General features: G+C 38.5%; 1 protein-coding gene across 1 annotated transcript in view; it reads left to right on the forward strand.

The window, feature by feature from the left end:
- The window catches only part of Ube2v2 (ubiquitin conjugating enzyme E2 V2), a 43,073-nt gene extending 19,867 nt beyond the window's left edge, over positions 1 to 23,206 (forward strand). The window contains exons 2-4 of the mRNA XM_090338805.1: positions 6,671 to 6,819; positions 14,519 to 14,644; positions 19,428 to 23,206. Of these exons, the coding sequence (XP_090194931.1) occupies positions 6,671 to 6,819; positions 14,519 to 14,644; positions 19,428 to 19,574 (422 nt within the window). The 3' untranslated portion in view covers positions 19,575 to 23,206. The remainder of the gene's footprint in view (positions 1 to 6,670; positions 6,820 to 14,518; positions 14,645 to 19,427) is intronic.
- Positions 23,207 to 25,326: the final 2,120 nt, after the last annotated feature.

Here is a 25,326-nt window from a genome sequence, read left to right on the forward strand (position 1 = left end):
GTCTTTGTGCATGCTAGGCAAGCACTCTACCTCTAGGCCAAACTCCTGGCCCCTGAAAATATTTTCTATCGCTGTTATAAAGGTGATGTACAGAGGGGTTATAGTTGAATAAGTCAGGTAATGTGTACTTTTTTCTTTTTTCCAGTTGTGGGCTTGAACTCAGGACCTGGGCACTGTCCTTGGACACTTTTTGCTCAAGGCTAGTGCTCTGCTTCTTGAGCCACAACACCACTTCCACCTTTGTGTGTGTGTGTGTGTGTGTGTGTGTGTGTGTGTGGGGAAGGTGGGGGGGTCATGGGGCTTGAACACAGTCTGGGCACTGTCCCTGAGCTCTCCAGGTCAAGGCTACCGTTCTACCCTTGAGACAAGCTCCTCTTCCCATTTTCTAGAGGTTAATTGAAGATAGGAGTCTCAGGTCCTTTTGTGCTTGGGCTGGCTTTGAACCTTGATCCTTAGATCTCAGCCTCTTAAGTAGCTAGGATTTCAGCTTTTTCTATATATGTGGTACCAAAGAATTAAACCCAGGGCTTTGTGCATGTGTGGCTTGCACTCTACCACTAGGCTATACTCCCAGCCCATTTTTTTTTTTTTTTGTCAGTCTTAGGCTTGAATTCAGGGCCTGAGTGCTGTCCTTGGGCTTTCTCAAGGCTAGAGCTCTACCACTTGAGCCATAACACCACTTACAGCTTTTTTCTGTGTATGTGGCACGGAGGAATGGAACTCGTGTCTTTATGCAAGCACTCTACCACTAGGCCAAACTCCCAGCTCCTTGAGTACATTTCTTTTGGACAATGTTAACCCTGGTCTTTGCTATCTCCTGGTTTTTCCTCCCATTCCGACCTACAAGTTGTATAGTTAATTTTCAACATAATATCTAGTGAGTAAAAAATAATTTTTATAAGCGTATTTATGTATACATATATGTATACATATACCTACAAACAGTTTGAACATCTGTTTTCATGAAGCTATTTTAAGTTTCTGAATTATCTAGAATAAGTTGACTGATGTGTATTTAGTCCTAAGTATTATTAGCTGAAAACTAAGGAATTGTCTTAAAACAATGTAATTGTGAGACTCAGAAAATTAATATATTGAATTAAGAAAGGTCTGATATACATTGTTAATATGCTTGGTTTCCCAATTTGCTTTTATTTATTTATTTTTACTAGTCCTGCTTGGGTTTGAACTCAGGGACTGGGCACTGTTCTTGGACCTTTTTTTTTTTTTTGCCAGTCCGAGGCCTTGAACTCAGGGCCTGAGCACTGTCTTTGGGCTTTCTCAAGGCTAGAGCTCTACCACTTAGGCCACAGCAACACTTCTAGCTTTTTCTATATATATGGTGGGTACTGAGGAATCAAACCTGGTTCTTATGCATGCTAGGCAAGCACTCTTACCACTAGGCCAAACTCCTGGCCCCTGCCCTGGGACACTTTTTGCTCAAGGCTAGCGCCTTGCCACTTGAGCCACAGCACTGCTTCCGGCTTTTTCTAAGTCTGTGGTACCAAGGAATGGAACCCAGGGCTTCCTTCATGCCAGGCGAGCACGCTACTACTAGACTGCACTTCTGACTCCTACTTTTATTTTTTTATTTTCTCATATATTTTTTATTGCAATTAATAGGAGGGTTACATGATATTTGCCAGACAGAATGTGCATTAATTCACATACATTGATACCCTTCCACCTGTCTTGGACCCCATTTCCCTCTCCCCCACCCCATGACCCCTACTTTTATTGTTATCACTATTATATTTTTATTAGCTTACACTAATTTTAAAAGGATAGAGTTTTATTGTAACACTTCCATATATGAATCTTGAGCTAATATTCCTTCTTTTTTGGATGGCTGGCTATATATCCTGAACTCAGGGCCTGGGTGCTATCCTTGAGCTTTTGTGCTAAAGGCTATATTCTACCACTTGAGCCATGGCTCCTCTTCCAGTTTCTGTGGTTAATTGGAGATAGGAATCCCACGGAATTTTATGCCCTGGCTGGCTTTGAATAGCTATCCTCAGATCTCAGCCTCCTGAGTAGCCAGGATTACAGGTGTGAGCTACCACCGCTCAGCTTTTGTTTGGCTTTTTTAAAATTTATCTATCTATCTATCTATCTATCTATCTATCTATCTATCTATCTATCTATCTATCTATTGCCAGTCCTGGGCTTGAGCTCAGGGCCTGAGAACTGTCCTTGGACTTTCTCAAGGCTAGAGCTCTGCTACTTGAGCCTCAGCACCACTTCTGGCTTTTTTCTATGTATGTGGTACTGAGGAATTGAACCTGGGTCTTCATGCATGCTAGGCAAGCACTCAACCCCTAGGCCAAGCTCCCAGCCCCTTGTTTGGCTTTTTAAATGACAGCGTTCTATCACTTGAGTCTTAACTCTAGTTCCAACATTTTACAGGTTAATTAGACATGAGTCTCTTCTTTGTTTGGGCTGACACTGAACCTTGATCTTTAGATTCAACCTCCTTAGTAGGTTAGGATGATAGGTTTGAGCCCCAGACTGGGGACTATTAATGCATTCATCTTACCTCTGCTTTGTCAAGGGGTGACAGAGTCCCATGTGTCTAAGAGAACTCTGGAGAGAAGGTGAACAGTCTGACTGTGTGTAGATTCTGGAATGTTACCCCATAGCACATGTGCCCAAGGCATTTTCTTCCTTAGCCCCACAGATACCGTAGGGCAGAAAAGGCAGATCTGATTGTTGATGCGCATCAAAAATGAGGTTAGAAGGCAGGTGGGATAGCAAAAATGTATTCCATTCCTAAAGGTGTTTTCTCTTAATTTTCCCCTTAATTATCATTTGATAATTCACTTGATCAGATTGGACAAAAGGTGAAAGTATAGTAAAAGTGAAGCTTCTCTGGCCTTGTCACTTTGAGACTATTTAAGAGAAAAAGTTACTTTAACCTTTTATACAAAAAAACTTGCTAAAACTTAAAAAATAGTATTTATGTTCAGTCCTATATGAATATTTTCTCCCCTACTAGTTTGATAAAGGTAAAAAGATGATGAGTTAATAACTTGTTGTGTCCCCCATCCCTCCCCAGCCCTGGGGTTTGAACTCAGGGCCTGGGCACTGTCCTTGGGGTTTCTCAAGGCTAGTGCTCTACCACTTGAGCCACAGTACCACTTTTGGCCTTTTTTATGTATGTGGTACTGAGGAGTTGAACCTGGGGCTTTGTGCATGCTACATAAGCACTCTACCACTAGGCCCAGCCTGTGCTGTTTTTATTAAGCATAACATTATCAGACATTTTAATATTTATTTGGCAGTCTTTATGCCTTTTTCTAGGCATTGTATACCTTCTTCTGTAGGTAAAGGAACAAAGTCGGATAGGCTTCAGATTAAAAACTGGAAGTATGTTTGCATTCAGCTTTTGCTTTTGAATTATTGCTGTTGTTTCGCCTTAATCTTATGAGTCTCAATTCACTGTGATTATAGGCAACATCATTAACTGGGAAGCCTGAAGATCTGAATTGGTTTGATTTGGCATCATATAGTTGTATAATTAAAAATTATAACTACCTAGAAATTAACCTTTGCACATTACAGCTTTTGTTGTGCAATATCCCCATCTTGTGGTGTTTTTCATCTTCACAGGAAGAGTTGTTGAAGCCCCAGTAGTTATTTGAAATAATATGAGAGTGGCTGGGTCCTATAGAAAACATCATTTACTATGTATTTTGGTTTTAAGTTTTGTGTGTTAAAATAGCTTTTCCAACTGCTGTAAAACACTACATAATATTAATTAGCATTGCCAATGATTGGTCTGATAATCTTAGAACTGTTCTCTTAAACTGCAGTATAGAGATGGTAAAAATTTTAGTAGTAACAAAACAAAAAGTATAGCAGTAACTAAGTTTGCTTCATTTGTACACTTTGATAAAATAAACATTAATTTTGTAATTTTTTTCTTTGTAGTTTTGGATGTGGGTAAAGGTCATCCAGCTTAATTGATTTTAAAAGGAAGCAAAAAAGATCAACACAAATTTAGTTATTCTTAGGGGAATGACTTCCCAATGGCAAAGGTAGTTAAAGTTGTTTAAGATTACTTGAAGCCTGGCAGACACTGGTTTACTCCTGTAATTTTAACTACTCAAAAAGGCAGAGATGCCATCTCTCGCTAATATTACCCAGACTGGAGGTGTTGATCAAGTGGTGGAATGTTAGCTGTGAGTAAGAAAGCTGAATAAGAGTGAAAAGCCTTTGGTACCGACACAAACACACAAAACTTCAAAAAGATTGCCTGGCACAATAAAATGGTAGGTAGTACTTTGTCACAGTACAACTTAAAAAATAAGTAGTGGCCAGATAGTATATAAATAGAAACTTAAAGATTAGGATAATTTTTATAGGCGTTCAGGAAGAACTTATTTTTTTATTAAAGAATTTATTAACATTGGTTTTTTTGTTTTATTTATTTTTATTAACATTGATTTTTACGTCATATTTTAAATGACATGTTTAACAAACAAGTATTCAAGAAGGGAGAACTTTATTTTTAAATGGCGATAAATAGAAGTTTTATGTCATATAGTATGGGCACTCAAATGATCATAGTAAAAATTTGTTGTGGAAAAAGCCAGAGTAGCACAAGTATAAGCTATCAAATAATCAGTGCAAAGCCCCAGGGAGGAGAAGTGGGACGAGCACCTTCTGCAACAGCTACCCTTAAAGAGGATTGATTCCCTTTGAGGAATTCCCATTGAATTCACAGTGATTCAGTGAGGTAAGAACTGTTGTTATCTGACTTTTCTTTTTTTTGGCCTGGACACTGTCCCTGAGCTTCTTTTACTCAAGGTTCATAATCTACCACTTGAGCCACAACACCACTTCTGGCTTTTTCTGTTTAAGAGTACTTGGGTATCAAACCCAGGGCTTCATGCATCCCAGGCAAGCACTCAGCCAATTCCTGGCCCTGTTATCTAACTTCTGTAGTTGAGAAAATGTTGCCAGGATATTTCAAAAGTGGTCAGAACTAGAGTGGGACTTGGGAATTGGACTCCGATTTGTGCTTGTATCACCAGCATGCACTCCTGTGTAGCTTTGTAGTGTTGTGCAAAGGGGAGAAAATGGTTGTGGTCTAGACACCAGGTTTTAATGCTGGATCTGCCACTATAGCACTTAATATATGTTAGATAAATGGTTATAAATAATTATAGTAATTTTGATAACTTATTAATGTTATGTATAAACACCTTCATATTTCTGTGTCAGATCTCAGCTTTCTGACTAGCTAAGATTCACTAGTATCTGGCTGAGATGTGTGTGTGTGTGTGTGTGTGTGTGTGTTTTAAAATTCCAGCTTTGAAATGTGTGTGTGTGTGTGTGTGTGTGTGTGTGTGTGTGTGTGTTTGTGTGTTTATAGAATGTGTGGTGGGGTTGTGGGAGATTTCATGAAAGATGCTATTTGAGAGCATGGAACATCTCTATTTTGAGGGAGGGGGGCATGGGGCTTAAACTCTGGGCCTGGGTGCTGTCCCAGAACCCATCAGCTCAAGGCTACCATCCTATCCCAGGACCCCCACTTCCCATTTTCTAGTGGTTAATTGGAGATAAGAGTCTCACAGACTTTAGTGCCCAGGATGGCTTTGAACTGCCATTCTCAGATCTGTCTCCTGAGTAGCTAGGATTACAGGCATGAGCCACTGCATCTGGCTATAGAAAACCTCTTGATAGAATAATTAAGAGCAGTAATTCAGACAAGGTAGAAATTTGAGGGATTTATGGTTGGATATCAGGGATTGGAGATCAGATGAGAACAAAGAAAGAGGTCCTGGAAGCTGAAAAAGCAGGAGATTCTAGATCAGAAGATTTATGTATTATGATTTTAGGGATCTAGCAAGGAGTATGGAGTCTAAAGAGCAAGAACAGGTGACATTGGGTTGATATTTGAGATGTAGAAAAAGATAATTAATGCTGAACAAGAAAGCATCTTTCTCAAATCCAACAACTCCCCAGTGAAGAGGGAGAGCCCATTAGTTATGGACAGAGGCCTTAACTAATGGAAAAAGGAAAGGTAGGAGATAGGGGCCCTATCAACACTCTAGAAAGCCCAATCTTTTGGCACATTTTCTAACACTGAATATAAGTCTCATAAAAAAAAATCATTGGAGTGTATATGTTAGTGAACTTTAGCTTATATGAACTGTCTGGTCATGCCTGCTTATTTGATTCCAAGAATAGAAAAATCATGTGGTGGGGGGGGCAGGAGTTTGGCCTAGTGGTAGAGTGCTTGCCTAGCATGCATGAAGACCCGGGTTCGATTCCTCAGTACCCACCATATATATAGAAAAAGCTAGAAGTGTTGCTGTGGCCTAAGTGGTAGAGCTCTAGCCTTGAGAAAGCCCAAAGACAGTGCTCAGGCCCTGAGCCCAAGCCCAGGTCTGGCAAAAAAAAAAGAAAGAAAAAAAAATCATGTGGGGAAAAAATAATTCATTTTGTGTTTACTTTCTTATGATTGATTTATGCCATGATGTTAATTCTGTTAATGTTTGATACAGTGCTTTCTTATAGTATTTTTATTTTGAAGGATTGTAAGACTAAACATTTACTTTGTCTTTTGGGGAAAAAATTTGAAAAAAATAATCTGAAAAGAGCTGAACTTAAATGTAGTTCTTCTGTGAGCTTTTTACATTCATGTTGACATTCTTTTGTATAGGAGTTAAAGTTCCTCGTAATTTTCGCTTATTGGAAGAACTTGAAGAAGGACAAAAAGGAGTAGGCGATGGTACGGTTAGCTGGGGCCTTGAAGATGATGAAGATATGACACTTACAAGGTGGACAGGCATGATTATTGGGCCACCAAGGGTCAGTGCTGTAAATTATATATTTTTCTATTAATATTGTTAAGAGGAAACACTTGATGTTATGGTATTGATATTATAACAAGCAATTACAGTAACTTAAGTAAAATAATACTCTGTATATTTTGCATGCATTTATTGATACCTCCTATATTCAGTATACAATGCTCAATTTTACCTAGAATTGGGGTGTGGGAAAGTAGAGTGGCAAATGTGATTGCCATCAAGGTGTTTGTAGTGTTCAGTAGAAGGAAAACCAAATCAGTACCAGTGACAGATTCTGAATTTGGCAGAGCACTTTCACTGTGGGACTTTAGAATATGTCTCTTCTAGCTGGACTAAATTGAGGAAGGCTGAACAGTGGAGGAAGTTGCCTTTGGAATGAACCATAAAGGACTGACTGGTAGGATTTCTGAAGGTGGTGATGGGGATGGAGAACATTCCAGATAGAGAGGAAAAAAGGTGAGGAAATGGAGGGGATATTTGGGAGTAGTAAAGTCATTTATTTTGGCTTAACATGTTACTGACCCCCTTGTGTAACTGAGGGTTTTGAATTGGTTTTTATTGAGTGAACATTGCCATTTACCCTCTGACATTTCATATGCCACGGGAATACTACTGTAGGCCTGGATTTCCTTTTATAAAATACTTTCAAAAGTCTAGGATTTTGATGGGAGTGTAGCTCAGTGGCTGAACAAATGGCTTAGTAAGGGGACCAGCAAAGCAAAAAAAAATCTGTGATTCTTACATATTTTCTGGTATTGTTGGCAGTTGGCCTGTTAAGCATTATTCCTAAATCTTACTCATATTTGTAAAGTTTCAATTTTACTTGAAATTGTTTCTAGATTGAGAAACTTAAAAAAATATATATTACATTCCTTAACTCAAATGTTCTATGCAGAATTTTCTACAGTGATTCTAAGGTCTGTCAAAAATGCTTTTTCTTCAGGGAAATAACACATTTGTAGAGATTTTGTTGTTTTTAAGTCTTTGTTTTTGAAAACATGCGAACTATTTTGCTGTTGGGTAAAATTTAGATTTCCTACTGATTTATTACAAAATTGGCAATGTTAATTTACAGAATGAATGAATGTGTTCATGTGCGTGCACACGCATGTGTGCATTTGTGTGTGTGTTTGGTGGTAGTAGTACTGGGGTTTTATCAGAATCTTGTACTTGCTAGGCAGTTGCTCTTTACTGCTGAGCCATGCCTCTAAGCTTATGCATTTTATTTTATTTTATTTTATTTTATTTTATTGCCAGTCCTGGGCTTGAGCTCAGGGCCTGAGTGCTGTCCTTGGATTTTCTCAAGGCTAGACCTCTACCACTTGAGCCTCAGTACCACTTCCGACTTTTTTCTACCTACATGGCACTGAGGAATCGAACCTGGGTCTTCATGCATGCTAGGCAAGCACTCTACCACTAGGCCAAATTCCCGGTCCCTTATATTTGTTTTTTTATAAAAATATTTTTTTGCAATATTCATGAGTACTCCTAAACATTTCCTTCTTTTTTTCCTTGATGAGATTTTTTTCCTTAAGACATTTAAGGAAAGAAATATGATAAAGAAATATGATACTGTTAGAAGTCTTTATAATTTTGTAATAAAAAAAAAAATCTTGATTTTTGGTGGGGAGCATAGCCTGGATGTAGAGTGCTTCCCTAGCATGCACGAAGCCTGGGTTTGATTCCTCGGTACCACATACTCAGAAAAAGATTTTGTTTTTAAAGCTGCATGTAACAATCACCTTTATCTGTGTAAAAAAAAAAAAAAGAAACGAACAGAAACAAAAGCAACCCCCCCCCCCCAAAACCATGAAAACCAAGTATTACCAGCATTTGGAATTAGAATAGTTTGAAGATTTAAGTCAGAACTTGGTAGAGTCTTAATTTGAAAATATTTAGATTTTTAAAAAATGTACACTGTTTTCAGTGGATGTAAACCTTGAGAATGTTTTATAACTAGTGTCTCAGTTTGTTAGTGGTCCTGTGGGAGTACCCTTAGCATAGTACCTGGATGTGGAAGAATAGCTATAGCTCCTACTTGATCCTCATATGTTGTTGAAGTCTGTAGCAGAATTCCCAAGCTAGCCACCTTTTCTGGTGTCATTGCAGCACATGCAGTAAGTACTATTTTTCCCATGCCCAATATGTGTGAGGAGGTAGAGGCTATTTCTCAAGAGTTTCTGTACGCAGAGCACATAGACAAGATAATGCTAAAAAAAAAAAAAACCCTTCTCTGAGTTGCTGTCTTGGAGCTTTAGGGGAAAAATAACACTTTTCAGTTATAACAAAGTTTATGGCTCAGGCACCTATAATAAAACATAGATCAACAAGAGCAAAAACTGCACATTCATCTTATTTACGTTTTAGGTGACATACTTTTAGAAATGAAGACCTAAAGGAATAGGTTAGTATTTTTATGTTAAGTTTGGTGAAGCCTAACTAGTTGAATATGATTGAACAAAATGTATGATTGAATGGTAATAAATGGGTAGAGAAACGGCATTTTTTATTTATTTAGAAGGTGTGATATTTACAGCAAATTTGTCCCCCAAATTTGACTGATTGTTAGCTAGTCAGGGTACTAGGAACTCTTAAGAACAGTGACATGGGTCAGGTGTGGTGGCTCAAGCCTGAAATCCTAGTTACTCAGGAGGGTGAGATCTGAGGATCAAGGTTCAAAGCCAGCCGGGGCACAAAAGAACCTGAGACTCTTATCTCCAATTAACCTCTAGAAAACCGGAAGTGGGGCTTGGCTCAAAGGAAGGGTGGTAGCTTTGAACTGAAGAGCTCAGGGCCAGCGCCCAGGCCAAGTTCAAGCCTCATGATACCCCCCATCTCCCCCCCCCCCCCCCCCCAAAAAAAAAGAACAGTGACATGGGGTAGCACAAGTAGGAGGATTTCATCCTTATCTGACCTGGGCATAGAATGTAAGATCCTACCTTGAAAATAGCCAGGGCAGCAGGGTGCCAGTGGCTCATGGCTATAATTCTGACTACTCAGAAGGCTAAGATCTGAAGATCACAGTGTGAAGCCAGTCTGGGCAGGAAAGTCTGTGAGACTCTTTTGCCTGTCTTGGGCTTGTGCTCAGGGCCTGGACACCGTCCTTGGGCTTTCTCAAGGCTAGAGCTCTACCACTTGATCCACAGCACCACTTCCAGCTTTTTTCTATGTATGTGGTACTGAGGAATTGAACCTGGGTCTTCATACATGCTAAGCAAGCACTCTACCAATAGGCCAAACACCCAGCCCTCTGTGAGACTCTTTGCACTTAAACAAAACAAAATTGAGGCCAGGTGCAGGTGCTCATGTTTGTAATCCCAGCTACTTAGGAAGCAGAAATGAGTTCAATGGTTTGAGGCCAACTTGAATGAAAAATTAGTGAAACATCATTTCATTCATTTATTTATTGTCAGTCGTGGGACCTGAACTCTGGGCCTGGGCATTGTCCCTGACCTCTTCATCTCAAGGCTACTGCCCTATACCTTGAGCCATAGTGCCACTTTTGGTTTTCTGGTGGTTAATTGGAGATAAGAGTCTCATAGACTTTAGTGCCTGGGCTGGCTTTGAACTGCCATCCTCAGATCTCAGCCTTCTGCGTAGATAGGATTACAAGCATGAGCCACTATGCCCAGCGAAACACAATTGTAATCCAATAACATAGGTCTGGTGACTTAAACCTGTGATCCCACCTACTTGGGAAGTCTAAGGTAGGAGGATGGAAGTCTGAGGCTATCTCCAACCAGTAGTGAAGGAACTACCTGAAAAATAACTAAAGCAAAAAGGGACTGGAGACATGGCTCAGTGTCTAGCAAGTATAAGGCCCTAAGGTCACACCTCAGTAATAAATTGAGGTAGCATTTACACTTAGTGAAGTATATAGATTTCATCATGAGTTTTACCTCAGTACTAAATTGAGGTAGCATTTATGCATAGCGAAGTGTATGGATTTTGTCATGAGTTTTATAGATATACCTTGTGACCTATATCCATATTGAGAGACAGAAATCTCATTTGGCCTATTTTTCTATCCCAATTAACAGTAATTTTGCATGTTTAAGAACTTCTGTTCTATAAGGGGAATTGTACAGATGTCTGTTTGCTTTCATATCTTTTCCTTTTTTTTTATTGTAGTACTGGGATTGTTGGACTTAAGGTCTTGAGCTTGCTACATTGAGCCATGTAATTTTTTTTTTTTTTTTTTTTTTTGTCAGTCCTGGGGCTTGATCTCAGGGCCTGGGCACTGTCCTTTTGCTTTCTCAAGACTAGAGCTCTACTTCCGGCCACAGCACTACTTCTGGCTTTTTCTATGTATGTGGTACCAAGGAATCGAACCCAGGTCTTGGTGCATACTAGACAAGCACTCTTACCACCATGCTGAATTCCCAGCTGCCATGTACTATTAAAAAAAAAAATTAAGCTGGGCATGGTGGCTCATTCCTGTAATCCTAGCTAGCTACTCAGGAGGCTGAGGTGTGAGGATGGCAGTTAAAGGCCAGCCTGGGTACTAAAAAAGTCCATGAAATTATTATCTCCAATTAATCACTAGAAAAAGGGGAGTGGGGCTGTGGCTTCAGGGATAGGGTGGTAGCCTTAAGCTGAAGAGCTCAGGGATAGGGCTCAGGCCCAGGCCCAGAGTTCAAGCCCCATGACCCACAAAAGAAAAAAAAAAAATTCTGAGATAGGGACTTACTAAAAGTTACCCAGGCTTGTCTTAAATATCGTGCTTCAACATTTTTTTTTTTTTTGCCAGTCCTGGGCTTTGGGCTCAGGCCCTGAGCCCTGTCCTTGACTTTCTCAAGGCTAGAGCTCTACCACTTGAGCCTCAGCACCACTTCCGGCTTTTTTCTATGTATGTGGTACCAAGGAATCGAACCTGGGTCTTCTTGCATGCTAGGCAAGCACTCTACCACTTGGCCAAACTCCTGGTTCCTTGTTTCAACATTCTGAGGAGCTGGATTACAAGTGTGTGCTACTTCTGGCTTAAAAATTTTTTTTTTCCGGGGCCGGGAGTTTGGCCTAGTGGTTAAAGTGCTTGCCTAGCATGCATGAAGACCTGGGTTCGATTCCTCAGTACCACATACATAGAAAAAAGCCGGAAGTGGTGCTGAGGCTCAAGTGGTAGAGCTCTAGCCTTGAGAAAACCCAAGGACAGTGCTCAGGCCCTGAGCTCAAGCCCAGGACTGGCAAAAAAAAAAAAAAAAAAAAATTTCCCTCAAAGATTTGTACAAAGGAGTTTCAGTTTAGTATATCCATTTATATGTACAATGTATAATAATACATCTTTTTTTTTTTTTTTGATTGGTCATGGGGCTTGGACTCTGGACCTGGGTGCTGTCCTTAACTCTTCAGCTCAAGTCTATTGCTCTACCACTTGAGCCACAGTACTACTTCGTATACAATAAATCTTGATCAGAGTTACCTTTTTATCTCTGATATATTGAGTTGGAGGATGATCTCTTTAGAACTATTAAATGCTAGTTGTATAAAAATAGTAATAATGTAATTTAGCCTGAATAAGTTTTATATAGCTCTTCAAAATTTTGAGCTGTTGCCTGGCGTGGTGGCTAATGCCTGTAATCCTAGACACTCAGGAGGCTGAGATCTGAGGATTGTGGTTCAAGCCAGCCCGGGCACTAAAAATTCTGTGAGACTCTTATCTCCAGTTAGTCACCAGAAAACTAAAAGTGGCGCTGTGGCTTCAGGAGTAGGGAGGTAGCCTTGACCTGGAGTTCAGGGACAATACTCAGGCCCAGAGTTCATGTCCCAAGACTGACCAAAAAAATGAGCTATTAAATGTGTCTTGATTTTCATATGCATTTCATATTATAGTAGTTTAATATTGATAACCACTTGGTAGTGTTTCTTATGGGAAAAGACTCAGTTTTAATGTGATGATGGCAGATAGCTTCTTTTCTTACTGAACCAGTAGATACTAAATTTGTTGTTTTCAGTCAGGTGCTTAATGCCTATAATTCTAGAGCACCTGGAAATTGTGACCTGGGGTTCACAGTTTGAAGCCAGATGAGGCAGGCTAATCTGTGAGACTCTTTAATTAACTCTCAGTTGAGACTTTCAACTAGCCAAAAGTTGGACTTGGAGCTGTGACTGAAATGGTAGAACATCAGCTGTGAGTGAAAGAAGCTGAACCCAGAGTATGTTGCCCTGAGTTTAAGCTTCTCGCCCAAATGTCATTTTCATTTATATTTTACTTTTCTCTTTTGGTGGCAAAGTTAAAAAGAGCCTTAAGGAGAAAGAAAAAACTACAGTAGAAATAAGAAATAGAAATAAGCCCTGGATAATCTAGAATCTTTAAAGTGATGTAGAAAGTTTATTTTTATGTTTCTGAATTTGGATAATAGGATTTAAGGAACCACAAATTTAATGAAGTAGTAATGGGAGGCATTAAATAATTATGCTTTATCAATACAAGATGGTATATAATATCCTCCCCCTCTCTTTTCCTTTTAAGTTACTGCTTGCTACGTATATAAGGTGACTATATAGCTAGAAAATTAGAGGCATATCTCAAATGATGAAGTGCTTTCATAGACCCTGAGTTCCAACTTAAGTACCTTGTGGGGGGTAGAAGTAAGCTATGTAAAAGTCATGAGCATACTTTGTCTTCCTTTTGAGAATGGAAAGAGTAATTATTAGTAATTACATGTGTAATATATAATTAGTAATTAACAATAGTGGTTTTGTTTTTCTGATTTGTTGTAGATATTTTTTGTACTACAAAAAGTTTAGATATGGGGCTGAGAGTTTGGCCTAGCTGTAGAGTGCTTGCCTGGCCTACATGAAGACCCTGGTACCACATATACATAGAAAAAGCCAGAAATGGTGCTGTGGCTCAAGTGGTAGAGCTCTAGCCTTGAGAAAGCCCAAGGACAGTGCTCAGGCCCTGAAGTTCAAGGTCCAGGACTGCCCCCCCCCCAAAAAAAAGGGTCAGGTACAAAATCATACTATTTTGTAGAATTGTTTTAGGTTTTTAATTTTGGGGGGGGGTTGCTCATGGGACTTGAATTCAGGCCCTATGGATGCTGTTCCTGAGCTTTTTTGCTTAGGGCTAGTGCTGTACCACTTTGGAGCCACATCACCACTTCCAGTTTTCTGGGGGTTAATTGGAAATTGGAGTTTCATGGATTTTTGTGCTGGGGCTGACCTTGAACCATGATCCTTAGACCTCCACCTCCTGAGTAGCTAGGACTATAGTTATGAGCCACCAAACCCTGGCAGTTATTTTAGTTTTTTTTTTTTTTTTTGGTGAGTCATTGAGCTTGAACTTGGGGCCTGGGCACTGTCCTTGTCTTTAGCTCACCCTACCCCTGGGCCTGGGCATTGTCCTTGAGCTCTTCATCTACCGCCCTACTCCTTGAGCCACAACTCCACTCCCCTTTTCTGGTGATGTTCTTTAGTGCCTGGGCTGGCTTTGAACAGCGATCCTCTAGGATTACAGGCATGAGCCACCATCTGTAATTCTTTCAGTTTAGGGAAAAAAAAATCTTTGTTTTTAACTATGTTTGTTGAATTTTTCCCTAGCTATATAGGTCAAATACACCTTTGAATGTACAAAAAATTTAATTCTTAATCTTAAACACATCATAATAATATGTTTATATTGTATTTTATTATCATTTGGATATTATTGTCTTAGGTATTATGATTATGATTTTCTTTTTGCATTTTTTATCTTCCAGACAAATTATGAAAACAGAATATATAGCTTAAAAGTAGAATGTGGACCTAAATATCCAGAGGCTCCTCCATCAGTTAGATTTGTAACAAAAATTAATATGAATGGAATAAACAATTCCAGTGGAATGGTAAGTCAATTAGAAAGTATAATTATATGTGTGTAACATGTAGTAGTATATCATATGGAAAAAGTTTTAAAAAGACTACTGTTTAGGTGAAAGACTAAAGAAGTGTTGTCACTCAAGAGGTAGAGATAGGAAGATTGAGAGTTTGGACTACAAAGGAAGGATCTTTGTCTTCAGAACAACAAAAAAATTGTCTCATGTTGTTGTTCTTCATGTAGCATGAAAAACTTTAATGTATATCTACCTAACAGATACAATATTAGCACTTTGCTAAATCTAAGCAAATAAATAAAATCTATATTTATTTTATCCATGGTTATATTTTAGTAGAATTCTTAATTTGGTGAAAAGGTGAACATTATTTCTCAGTAAGCATTAACTTTTTTTTTTTTGTAGGTAAGGTACATTTAGTGAGATTTAAGGGACAAAATACTCATGAAGGGTTTTTTGTTTTTTTTTTTTTGTGGGTCATGGGGCTTGAACTCAGCCTGGGTGCTGTCCCTGAGCTATTTAGCTCAAGACTGCCAACCTCCCCCTGGCCTTGGGTGTTGTCCCAGAGCTACCACCCTACTCTTGAGCCAAGCCCCACTTCCTGTTTTCTAGAGGTTAATTGGAGATAAGAGTCTCAGGTCCTTTTGTGCTCGGGCTGGCTTTGAACCTTGATCCTCAGATCTCTGCCTCTTGAGTAGCTAGGATTATAGATGTGGTACCTGGCTAAGAATATATTTTTTTAATTTAGATGATTTTGATAACACTGATTTTTTTTTACATCATATTTCAAATGTCATGTTTAACAAACAAATATTCAAGAAGGAATCTATATGTAATCACTGGCATATAAATTTTAGAACATAATTAAAATTAAGCTGAGAGTTTGTCATAGATACATACTGATCTATATAATATTATGTCTGTAGAGCAGATATCCCATCAGATTTTTATGTCTATGTAGTTATATTTATGTCTCCAAGACTGTGTCAATAAATGAAGGATACTTTTGTTTGAAATAGTCATGGCTGGTGATTATGATCTTGGTAAAGCAAATAGGCCAAAAAAATATGCTGTCAGTGACTCATATAGTTAGTTAAAATAGCACAGTTTCTAATGAGAGTAGATTGTTGTCTGTGTTAGAACTTTGAGGTCCATACTTTTTTGGTACCATATTGAGAGCATACTCATAAGCAAATACATGTTAGGAAGCAAAAATTAAATCAGCACAATGACATGAACATCACCATCCTAGGACGTATGATGCAGTCAGTGTTTATTTTTTGTGTGTTTTTGTTCATATCATCTTCATGTTCCTTCTCTCCAGCAATGTTTTTCATACATGTAATACATCATATGTATATATACATACATATATCTTTCTTACCCCGTTCTCCTTTTTTTGTTGTTGTTGTTGTTTGTGGGGCTTGAACTCTGGGCCTGGATGCTGTCTCTGAACTCTTCAGCTCAAGGCTACCATCCTACCCATTGAACCACAATGTCCCGTCTGGTTTTCTGGTGGTTAATTGGAGATAAGAGTCTCATAGACTTGAGTGCCCGGGCTGGCTTTGAACCGGGATCTTCAGATCTCAGCCTCCTGAGTAGCTAGGATTACAGGTGTGAGCCACCGTGTGCAGCTCTTTTTTTTTTTTGGGACAGTTCTGGGGCTTGACACTGTCCCTGAGCTTATTTTGCTCAAGGCTAGCACTCTACCACTTGAGCTACTGTACCACTTCCAGCTTATATTTGTCCAATTTCCCCTGCAAGTAACCACTTTTGGTAACAAGCAGTGACTTTGACTAATCCTTGCCTGGTGTTCAGGTCTGAGGCTGGATCTCAAAGGGCCTAGTGCTTCCCTGTTAGATAAGTGCACTGGCCCAAAGCATGACCCTGAGAAAAAAAGAAAGATCATTAGAAACCACATGTAGAGGCCACTCTCCATGTGTCACAATACCTTCTCTCCTACAAACTTGCTTTTAACTCTGAACTAGTCTGTGAGAGTACCCTTTCTCATTCTAAGTTTGAGGTCTTGTCTCTGGCCTTTCTCTTATTTAGTCTTTGTGATTTATTGGGATTATGTAGTCTGCCAAGTGATGTATAACTGAATATGTTCAAGTTTAAAGACATCATCTTAGTGGCTTTTGATTCCTTGCATATTTCTGGTTTTTTCCCCCCTACCATTGGAATGGTTGTTTAACTATTTTCATTTAGTTTCTGTCTTTTCAGTGAGTTTTGTAGAAATTAAGGTACAAACTTAACCAACCTTCCTCCCTCCCTCCCACCCTCCCTCCCCCCCCCTCTTTCTTTCTTGCTTTCCTTCCTTTTTGTCAATTGTGGAACTTGAACTCTGGGCCTGGGCATTTTCCCTGAGCTCCTCAGCTCAAGGCTACCACCCTACCCTCGAGCCACAGTGCTACTTCTGGTTTTCTGCTGGTAATTGGAGATTAGAGTCTCATGGACTTTAGTGCCTGGACTGGCTTTGAATTGCGATCCTCAGATCTCATCCTCCTGAGTAGCTAGAATAACAGGCATGAACCACCGTGACTGGCTCAAACTTAACATTTCTATGTGAACTAATATTAAACTATAGGATGGAGGCAGGATTATGAGGAATTTAAAATTATTGCAAAATATTGTTTAGGAGCTGGCTCATGACTATAACTATTAAGGAGGCTGAGATTTGAGGATTGAGGTTCAAAGCCACCTCTGGCAGGGAAGTCTATGAGACTCTTAAGTTAATTAGCAAGAAGCTGGAAGTGGAGGTATAGCTCAAATGGTAAAGCACCATCCTTGAGCAAAAGATTTTAAAGGATAGCACCCAGGCATTCAGTTTAAATCCTAGTCTTCATCTCCCCCTCTTCCCTTCTCTCTCCATCACCTCCTTTCCACCCCCCTCAAATATTATTTAGGGAATATATATATGTATATATATTTTTTTTCCTGCCAGTTCTGGTTATTGAACTCAGAAAACCTTTTTTTTTTCTTTCTACTTTTTGAGCTCTATATAGTCTGGATACTAATCTTTTTGTCAAATAAATAACTAGTGAAGCCTTTCTTCCGTTACATATATTGTCTCTTCATCTTTTTGTTTCTTTTGGTATGCTTTGAAAATATGTTTATTGATGAACTCCTCTTCATTGATTCTTGCTTTTATTTTGTGGGCAATTAGAATCATATTCAAAAAGTTACTGCCAGGTCCGGGAATTTGACCTAGTGGTAGTGTGCCTGCCTAGCATGCACAAAGACCCGGGTTCGATTCCTCGGTACCACATACATAGAAATAGCCAGAAGTGGTACTTTGGCTCAAGTGATAAAACTCTAACCTTGAGAAAGACAAGGACAGTGCCTTGGCTCAAGGTAGTTCACTAGCCTTGAGGAAAGCCCAAGGACAGTGCTCAGGCCCTGAGGTCAAGCCCAGGACTGCCCCCCCCCCCCAAGTTATTGCCTATGCCAATCCTTTTAAATATTTTCTTGTATTTTAGAAGTTTAAGGCTGGGTGCCTGTAACCTTAGCAACTCAGGAGGCTGAAGTCTGAGGATCGTAGTTCAAACCTAGTCCAAGCAGAAAAGTTTGTGAAATTATTACCTCCAGTTAACTAGAACTGGCTCTGTGGCTCCAAATAGTAGAGCACTAGTCAGAGCAAAAATGCTTTAGAGATAGCACCCAGGCCCTGACTTCAAGCCCCACAAAGGACTAAAAAGTTTCAGGTTTTACATAAAGGTCTTTGTTCAGGGTATTATACAAAGTTTGAGACATGGGGATCTAATTTAAGTCTTCTACATGTGGATATCTAATTTCCCCAGCACTTTTGTTGAAAGGCTGTTTTTTTTCTTTGACATGTTTTGTTTGTTTTTACCTTGTTGTGAATCAGATGTCTGTAGCTGTGTGGATATATTTCTGGTTCCTTTATGTCCGTTAGTCTACTCTACTATTTGTTTCTGATGACCAAAGTATACTACATGCTTACTGTAAAGGAAAGTATGCATATATAAATAACAACAACAACAAAAAACCCCTGGCGCTTTGGGAAATTTCTGTGAAAGCAATATTTTTGCATATAGCATCCTCATTAAGCATATTTTAATGAGGATACAGTAATGCAATAATGTGATCTTATTTTCCTTTTTTTTTTTTTTTTTGGCTTAAACTCAGGGCCTCAGTAATATCCTTGGACTTTCTCAAGGCTAGTGCTTTACCACTTGAGCCATATAGCACCATTTCTGGCTTTGTCTGTGTATGTAGTACTGAGGAATTGAATCCAGGGCTTCAAGCATGCCAGGCAGGCATTCTACTACTAGGCCACACTTCCAGACCCTTATTTTCCTTTTTTGAGATAGGGTCTTGTAACATAACCAAGGAAAGCCTTGAACTATGTAGCTCAGGTTGATTGGTTTTGGGGCAGGGGGGAGTGGTGGTAGTGGTGGTAGTAGGGCTTAAACTCTGGGCTTGTGCGCTATCCCTGAGCCCTTCAGCCAAAGACTACCATTCTACCCCTTGAGCCACAGCACAGCACTACTTCTGGTTTTCTGGAAGTTAATTGGAGATAAGAGTCTCACATACTTTAGGTACTTTAGTGCCTGGGCTGGCTTTGAACTGAGATCCTCAGATCTCAGCCTCCTTAGTAGCTAGGATTACAGGTGTGAGCCACCAGTGCTCGGCTGCTCAGGTTGATTTTGAACTTTTAATTCTTCTATATCTGTCTTCCCATGTTCTGATATTTTATAGATGAATGCTACCAGGCGTGGCTATGGTTCCACTTTAAACTTGGAAATTAATTGTACTCTTTTTCCCACTTCAGGTGGATGCACGGAGCATACCAGTGTTAGCAAAATGGCAAAACTCATATAGCATCAAAGTTGTACTTCAAGAGCTAAGACGTCTAATGATGTCCAAGGAAAATATGAAGCTTCCACAGCCACCTGAAGGACAAACATACAACAATTAATTTTAGTGAATCTTAAATTTGTCTTAAATCAACAACCTTCTACTCATATTAATGTCTTGATTAAATATCACAATGCAAAATACCTACACATTAAGTAAGAGAATACCAGCTGGTAAACATGACATGGACACTTGTAAGAATATATTTAATATATGTACACCCATTATGTTTTCAGGTAACAGGAGGAAAAGTGAAGCAGAATTTTTATTTCTCTTGTTAAGGCACTGTCATTTAAACATGAACCTGGAGTACTCGAATTAGAACTCAGGTTTTCAAGGTGAAAGCATGTCAAGAAGAGTCAAATGGCAGTGGAAAATGATTGTGCTTCTGACACATAAAACCTCCAGAAGGAAAAACCGAAGTGGCATGCTTTATCCATCTTACTTAGTGAAAAAGCTGCAGTTGAAATTGGTTAAAGTAGCAGGTACAGTGAATATTGTCACAAATTGTGTTAATTTTTGAAACGGTGTGGGTGCTGACTACTAGTATAGTATCAAAAATATGTTCAGGATTGTTTTGATACCTGTATTTATAATAAAAAGATGTTGGGGGGGGTCGATGAATTTCTGTTAAAAGCTGTTCCTGTGTGTTACATATAACAGACATGACAAATATTTGTTTACAGTCTTTGTTTAATAAACCATGCATTTATGTTTAAATCCACAAAAAGGAACTAAGTGTATGGATATGTGATTTTGAGATTAAAGGTAGTCTTAAAGTGTAAATAAAATGTGGAACTGTCCCAAGAGGCTACGCATTTCTATTACATTGATGCACACACACACATACATACGTATATATAGTAGCCTTGTCAAGATAGCAAAAGTTAGAATTATTGTAGCTTTTCATCAAAATATACCCTTAATTATGTATCCTATTTTGTGAACCTGTGATTGGAATTTGCAGAACATTTACTTAACAAATAATTTATGTTCTTTTTTGTGCCATGGAATTTACTTTGTACCAGTTATTAAATATCTAATTTGATTTCTTCAGAAATAATAATATTAAAATAACATTAAAAAGGTCTTTTGTGCAGGTATGAGGCCCTGGTTTAAATCCCTGATATTGAAGACAAAAAAAAAATCTCTGGATTCTATCCTTTTTTTTTTTGCTAGTCCTGGGCTTGAGCTCAGAGCCAGATCACTGTCCTTGGACTTTCTCAAGGCCACAGCTCTATCACTTAAGCCTCAGCACCACTTCTGGCTTTTTTCTGTGTATGTGGTACTGAGGAATCTAACCCGGGTCTTCATGCATGCTAGGCAAGCACTCTACCTCTAGGCCAAACTCCATGCCCCTCTATCCTTTCTTATACAGTTAGGTTGCAGATTATTTAAATGTACATTCCCATTTGTCTTCATTACACTTTTTCTTTTGCAATGACTTCTGAATAGAATGAATTGATTGGAGTCATTTCTTCCTGTAGTTAATGCTTTTACAACTATTTAATTTTATCCATTCCACTCAACAAATAACTAATTGTGAAGTTGGAAATTCCTTTATGCTCTACTTTACCGAAATGACTTTAGCCATTAGAACATTGTTTTCATGTGAAAGTATATTTCATGTCATGGTTGCTGTTTTCAGTGCGTACACTGATTTGTTACAGATGGTATATGAATTCACTGAAGAATATTGAAAGATAGGTTAAAAAGGGACCTTTTATTTTGGCAAGTTTTTCTCATCTTTTACTGAAGAATATATAAGCAAGCTAAAATCATGATTGTCAGCATGCTAAATTACATATCCAAACTTTTGCTTGTAAAATAAAGGAAAAGCAGTAGACTTTGGATTACAAAAAAATAGTTACTTTTTTTTTTTCCTTTTTGCCAGTCCTAGAGCTTGACCTCAGGGGCTGGTCCCTGTTCTTGGACTTTTTGCTCAAGGCTAATGCTCAGTCACTTGAGCCACAGCACACTTCTGGCTTTTCTAAAGTGTATGTGGTACTGAGGAGTAGAGCCCAGGGTTTCAGGCATACTAGCCAAACACTACCACTAGGCCACACTCCTTTTTTTTAAGTTGGTACTGGGCTTTGAACTCAGGGCTTTGAACTCTTGTTTAGCTTGCTTGCTCATCTGTTATTACTCTACCACTTGAGCCCTTCCTTTAGCTCTGCTCTTTTTGCTGGTTTAGAGATGGAATTTTGTGGAATCTTGTATATAGTTTCAGGCTAGTTTCAAACTGATCTGCCAGATCCAGCTTCCTAAGTATATGGGGCCACTAGTGCCTGGTTAAAAATATGATTGGTCTATGTTTTTTGTGTGTGCTGGTCCTGGGGCTTGAACTCAGGCCCTGGGCACTCTTTCTGAGTTATTTTGCTCAAGATTAACATTCTGCTACTTAAGCCACAGCTCCATTTCTGGCTTTTAGCTGGTTAATTAGAGATAAACATCTTATGGATTTCCCTATCCAGGTTGGCTTTGAATTGAAATCCTTACACCTTCGCCTCTTGAATGTCTAGGATTACAGGTATGAGTCACTGTACCCACCTTCGTTTCTTTTTTTTTTTTAATATTTTTATTGTAATTAATAGAAGGGTTACATTATATTTGCCAGATAGAAGGTGCATTAATTCACATACATTGCTACCTCATGTTTTTGTCCCCATTTCCCTCCTCGATTTTGTGTCTTCTATAGCATAACATGAACATGCCTGAAATATGCCCTACATATATTTTTTGAGAGGTACCACTTTTTCTTCCTTTTTTCAAGATTTTATTAACATTGATTTTTTTACATCATATTTCAAATGTCATGTTTAACAAACAAGTATTCATGAAGGAAATCTATATACAATCACTGGCACATAGATTTTAGAACATAATTAAAATGCTCCAGTATGTTTTATCAGACCAATTTAAGAGTGGAAACCTTGAGTTACCTTAATTATTAGTGCATTAAAGTAAATGGCAGTTTAAACATTAATTTTAAAATGGATAGTCTATTTTAATCATTGAATATAACCTTAAATGTGTTAATATGAAAACATACATACAAATTAGTACATTTATAATTAAAATAGATTCAAAATGGAATTTATATCAAAAACTTTAAGTATTAAGGAATATTAAGTGGAATCACACTATGAAGTCTAATGTTAATGGTCACAAGTGTGTAATAACTTATTTTCCACTCTGTAAATGTCTTATACATGAAAGCAAATAACTATGCAAATGATGTTGGTGGGCTGAAAATCTGATCTTTTGATCTTATGTCCCCTTTCCTTTCTCAGTAGGCACCATTTTGCACCTTCTTCCTGTCCTGGTAAATGGTGTCAAAGAGTTAGATCTATAATGTTTTTTTTTCTCCTTTGTTTTAGAGTTTATGAATTTGTAGAAATCTGCATGCCGATTAACCAGTATCCAAAAGTAGAATCCATTTTGCATGTCACAATCCAGATTTACATGGCAGTCTAACATGTACTGATTGATATATGAAAAATTAGTATACATAGAGCCTCTATGAATTATATTAACTTTTCTAAGACACCATTTTTTTTTTCCTGCTTGTTTGTGAAGTGGCTAAAGGTCATAGGAGTGTGTGGTATCACCTTTCAATTGAAATGTAAACTTGCCTTAGAAGTTTGTTTAAAAACTAGCAAGTGAGACCTTGAGGATGTTCATACTAATAAAGATTACAAAAATAAAATTCTTGTCCTATTAGGTCAGTTTTATACTTTAATGGTTTTAATTGCTTGATGACTACTAGTTTTCAGAATTGGTAGTTTTGAAAATACTTTAACATTTTAAAGCAATGGCATTTGTTTTGGGGGGCTTGTCTGCTACTTCCCCGGATTTTGGAACATCAACATTGGATAGTGTAGATGACACTTAACGTGTTTTGTATGTAAAACAGAAAATTTGTAACTGTGTATTACCTTTTAAAGAAAGTCCTTTTTTCCATTTAATTTTTTTCATTTTTTTAAAAATTGCTATTATAAAGGTGATATACAGAGAGGCTACAATTACATAAGTCAGTCCCTCAGTTTTTCCCTACTCCCCAAGTTGTATAGTTCATTTTCACTGTAGTATGTAGTTAGTGCCACTGTTGCATTTATTCACCCTTGGTCTGTCCATTTCCACTGAAAAATTTGAATAAGCACTTACCTGGCAAATTAGTTGGATCCATTAATAGTTTATTAGTTTAGTTTACTTAGTATCAGTTGATTAATTTTATTTGCCACTAAACAAATAATAGTAAATAGAAATTAATACTGAAAAAAGTAGGGGACAAAACTGGAAAATACTATTTTTATATATTTTTTGGTCCTAGACCAGTAGTCAAACTCAATATCTGACACCTGCTTTTGCTAATTGGCTAATACTTTACCACCATAGTCATGCCTCCAACCTCTCATTGTTTATTGTGCCAATACTGGGGCTTGAACTTCAAAACCTTACACTGTACTTTAGGTTTTCCACTAAAGACTGGTATTCTACACTCTTGGCTTTTCTGGTGGTTAAGAGTGAAGTCTCAAGTACTTTCCTGACCCAGCTGGCTTCAAACAGATCTTCAATTCTAAGCCACTTGAGTAACTGAGATTACAGGTATGAGCCTCCAGCACTTGGCTGCTGCTTCTTCTTCTTCTTTTTTTTTTGCCAGTCTTGGCCTTACGCTCAGGGCCTGAGGACCGTCCTTGAATTTTTCTCAAGGCTTGAACTCTACCACTTGAGAGCCTCAACACCACTTCTGGCTTTTTCTAAGTATATGGTACCAAGTAATTGAACCCAGGTCTTCATGCATGCTAGGCAAGCACTGTACCACTAGGCCAAACTCCTGGCCCCTCTTTTTTTTTTTTCTTAAGAGGCTTAGTTTTCATGACATTCGGTGAGTCTCTTAGGTGTATCATGAATGGTTAAACTCTTGTCTTTAATCAAGACCATGTTAAAAATTTAAATGAGCACATGTCTTTTCTTACTTACTTTGAAAATAAGGTTTAGGGAAGTATTTAAGGATTCCCTCACCCCAGGCTTGTTTTTGTTTTAAAAATATACTTAGGTGTGTGTGTGTGTGTGTGTGTGTGTGTGTGTGTGTGTGTGTGTGTGTGTGTTGCTGAGGAGACACTTTAGTTTTTGGTAGTATAGTTCTCTACTAATTTGGCTGGCTAATTTGGCTGACTTGATTATCTAATTGAAGATTTTGAAAATGTACATCACTATAAAAAAATGGGGCTGGGCACTGTTGCTCACACTTGTACTCCTAGCTATGGATTACAGTTCAAAGCCAGCCTGGGCACTAAAGCCCAAGAGACACTTATCTCCAATTAACCACCAGAAAACCTGAAGTAGTAGCACTGTGGCTCAAGGTGTAGGGTGGTAGCCTTGAGCTGAAGAGTTCAGTGACAGCACAGGCTCAGAGTTCAAGCTGATAAAATAAAGTACTCTGGGGTGTTGAAAATAAAAGGCTGAGGGGCTGGGAGTTTGGCTCAGTGGTAGAGTGCTTGCCTACTATGCACAAAGACCTAATACCACATACATAGAAATAGCTGGAAATGATTCTGTGGCTCAAGTGGTAGAGCTCAAGCCTTGAGAAAGCCCAAGGACTGGTTAGGAAAAAAAAAGGCTGAAAGTATTTTCCTCCTCTGTGTGTGTGTGTGTCTGTGTGTGGTACTGGTGCTTGAACTCATGGCATCACTTGCTGTACACAGGTAAGAGTCTTGAATATATGCCCAGGTTAGCCTGGATCTCCTATCTATGCTTCCCTATGATGACAGTCACATATCAAAACACCCAGCCTTTATTTGATAGGATGG

The sequence above is a fragment of the Megascapheus bottae genome, chromosome 9 (assembly GCF_031878675.1).
Source record: "Megascapheus bottae isolate mThoBot1 chromosome 9, mThoBot2.hap1, whole genome shotgun sequence".
NCBI classification, from domain to species: Eukaryota; Metazoa; Chordata; class Mammalia; order Rodentia; family Geomyidae; genus Megascapheus; species Megascapheus bottae.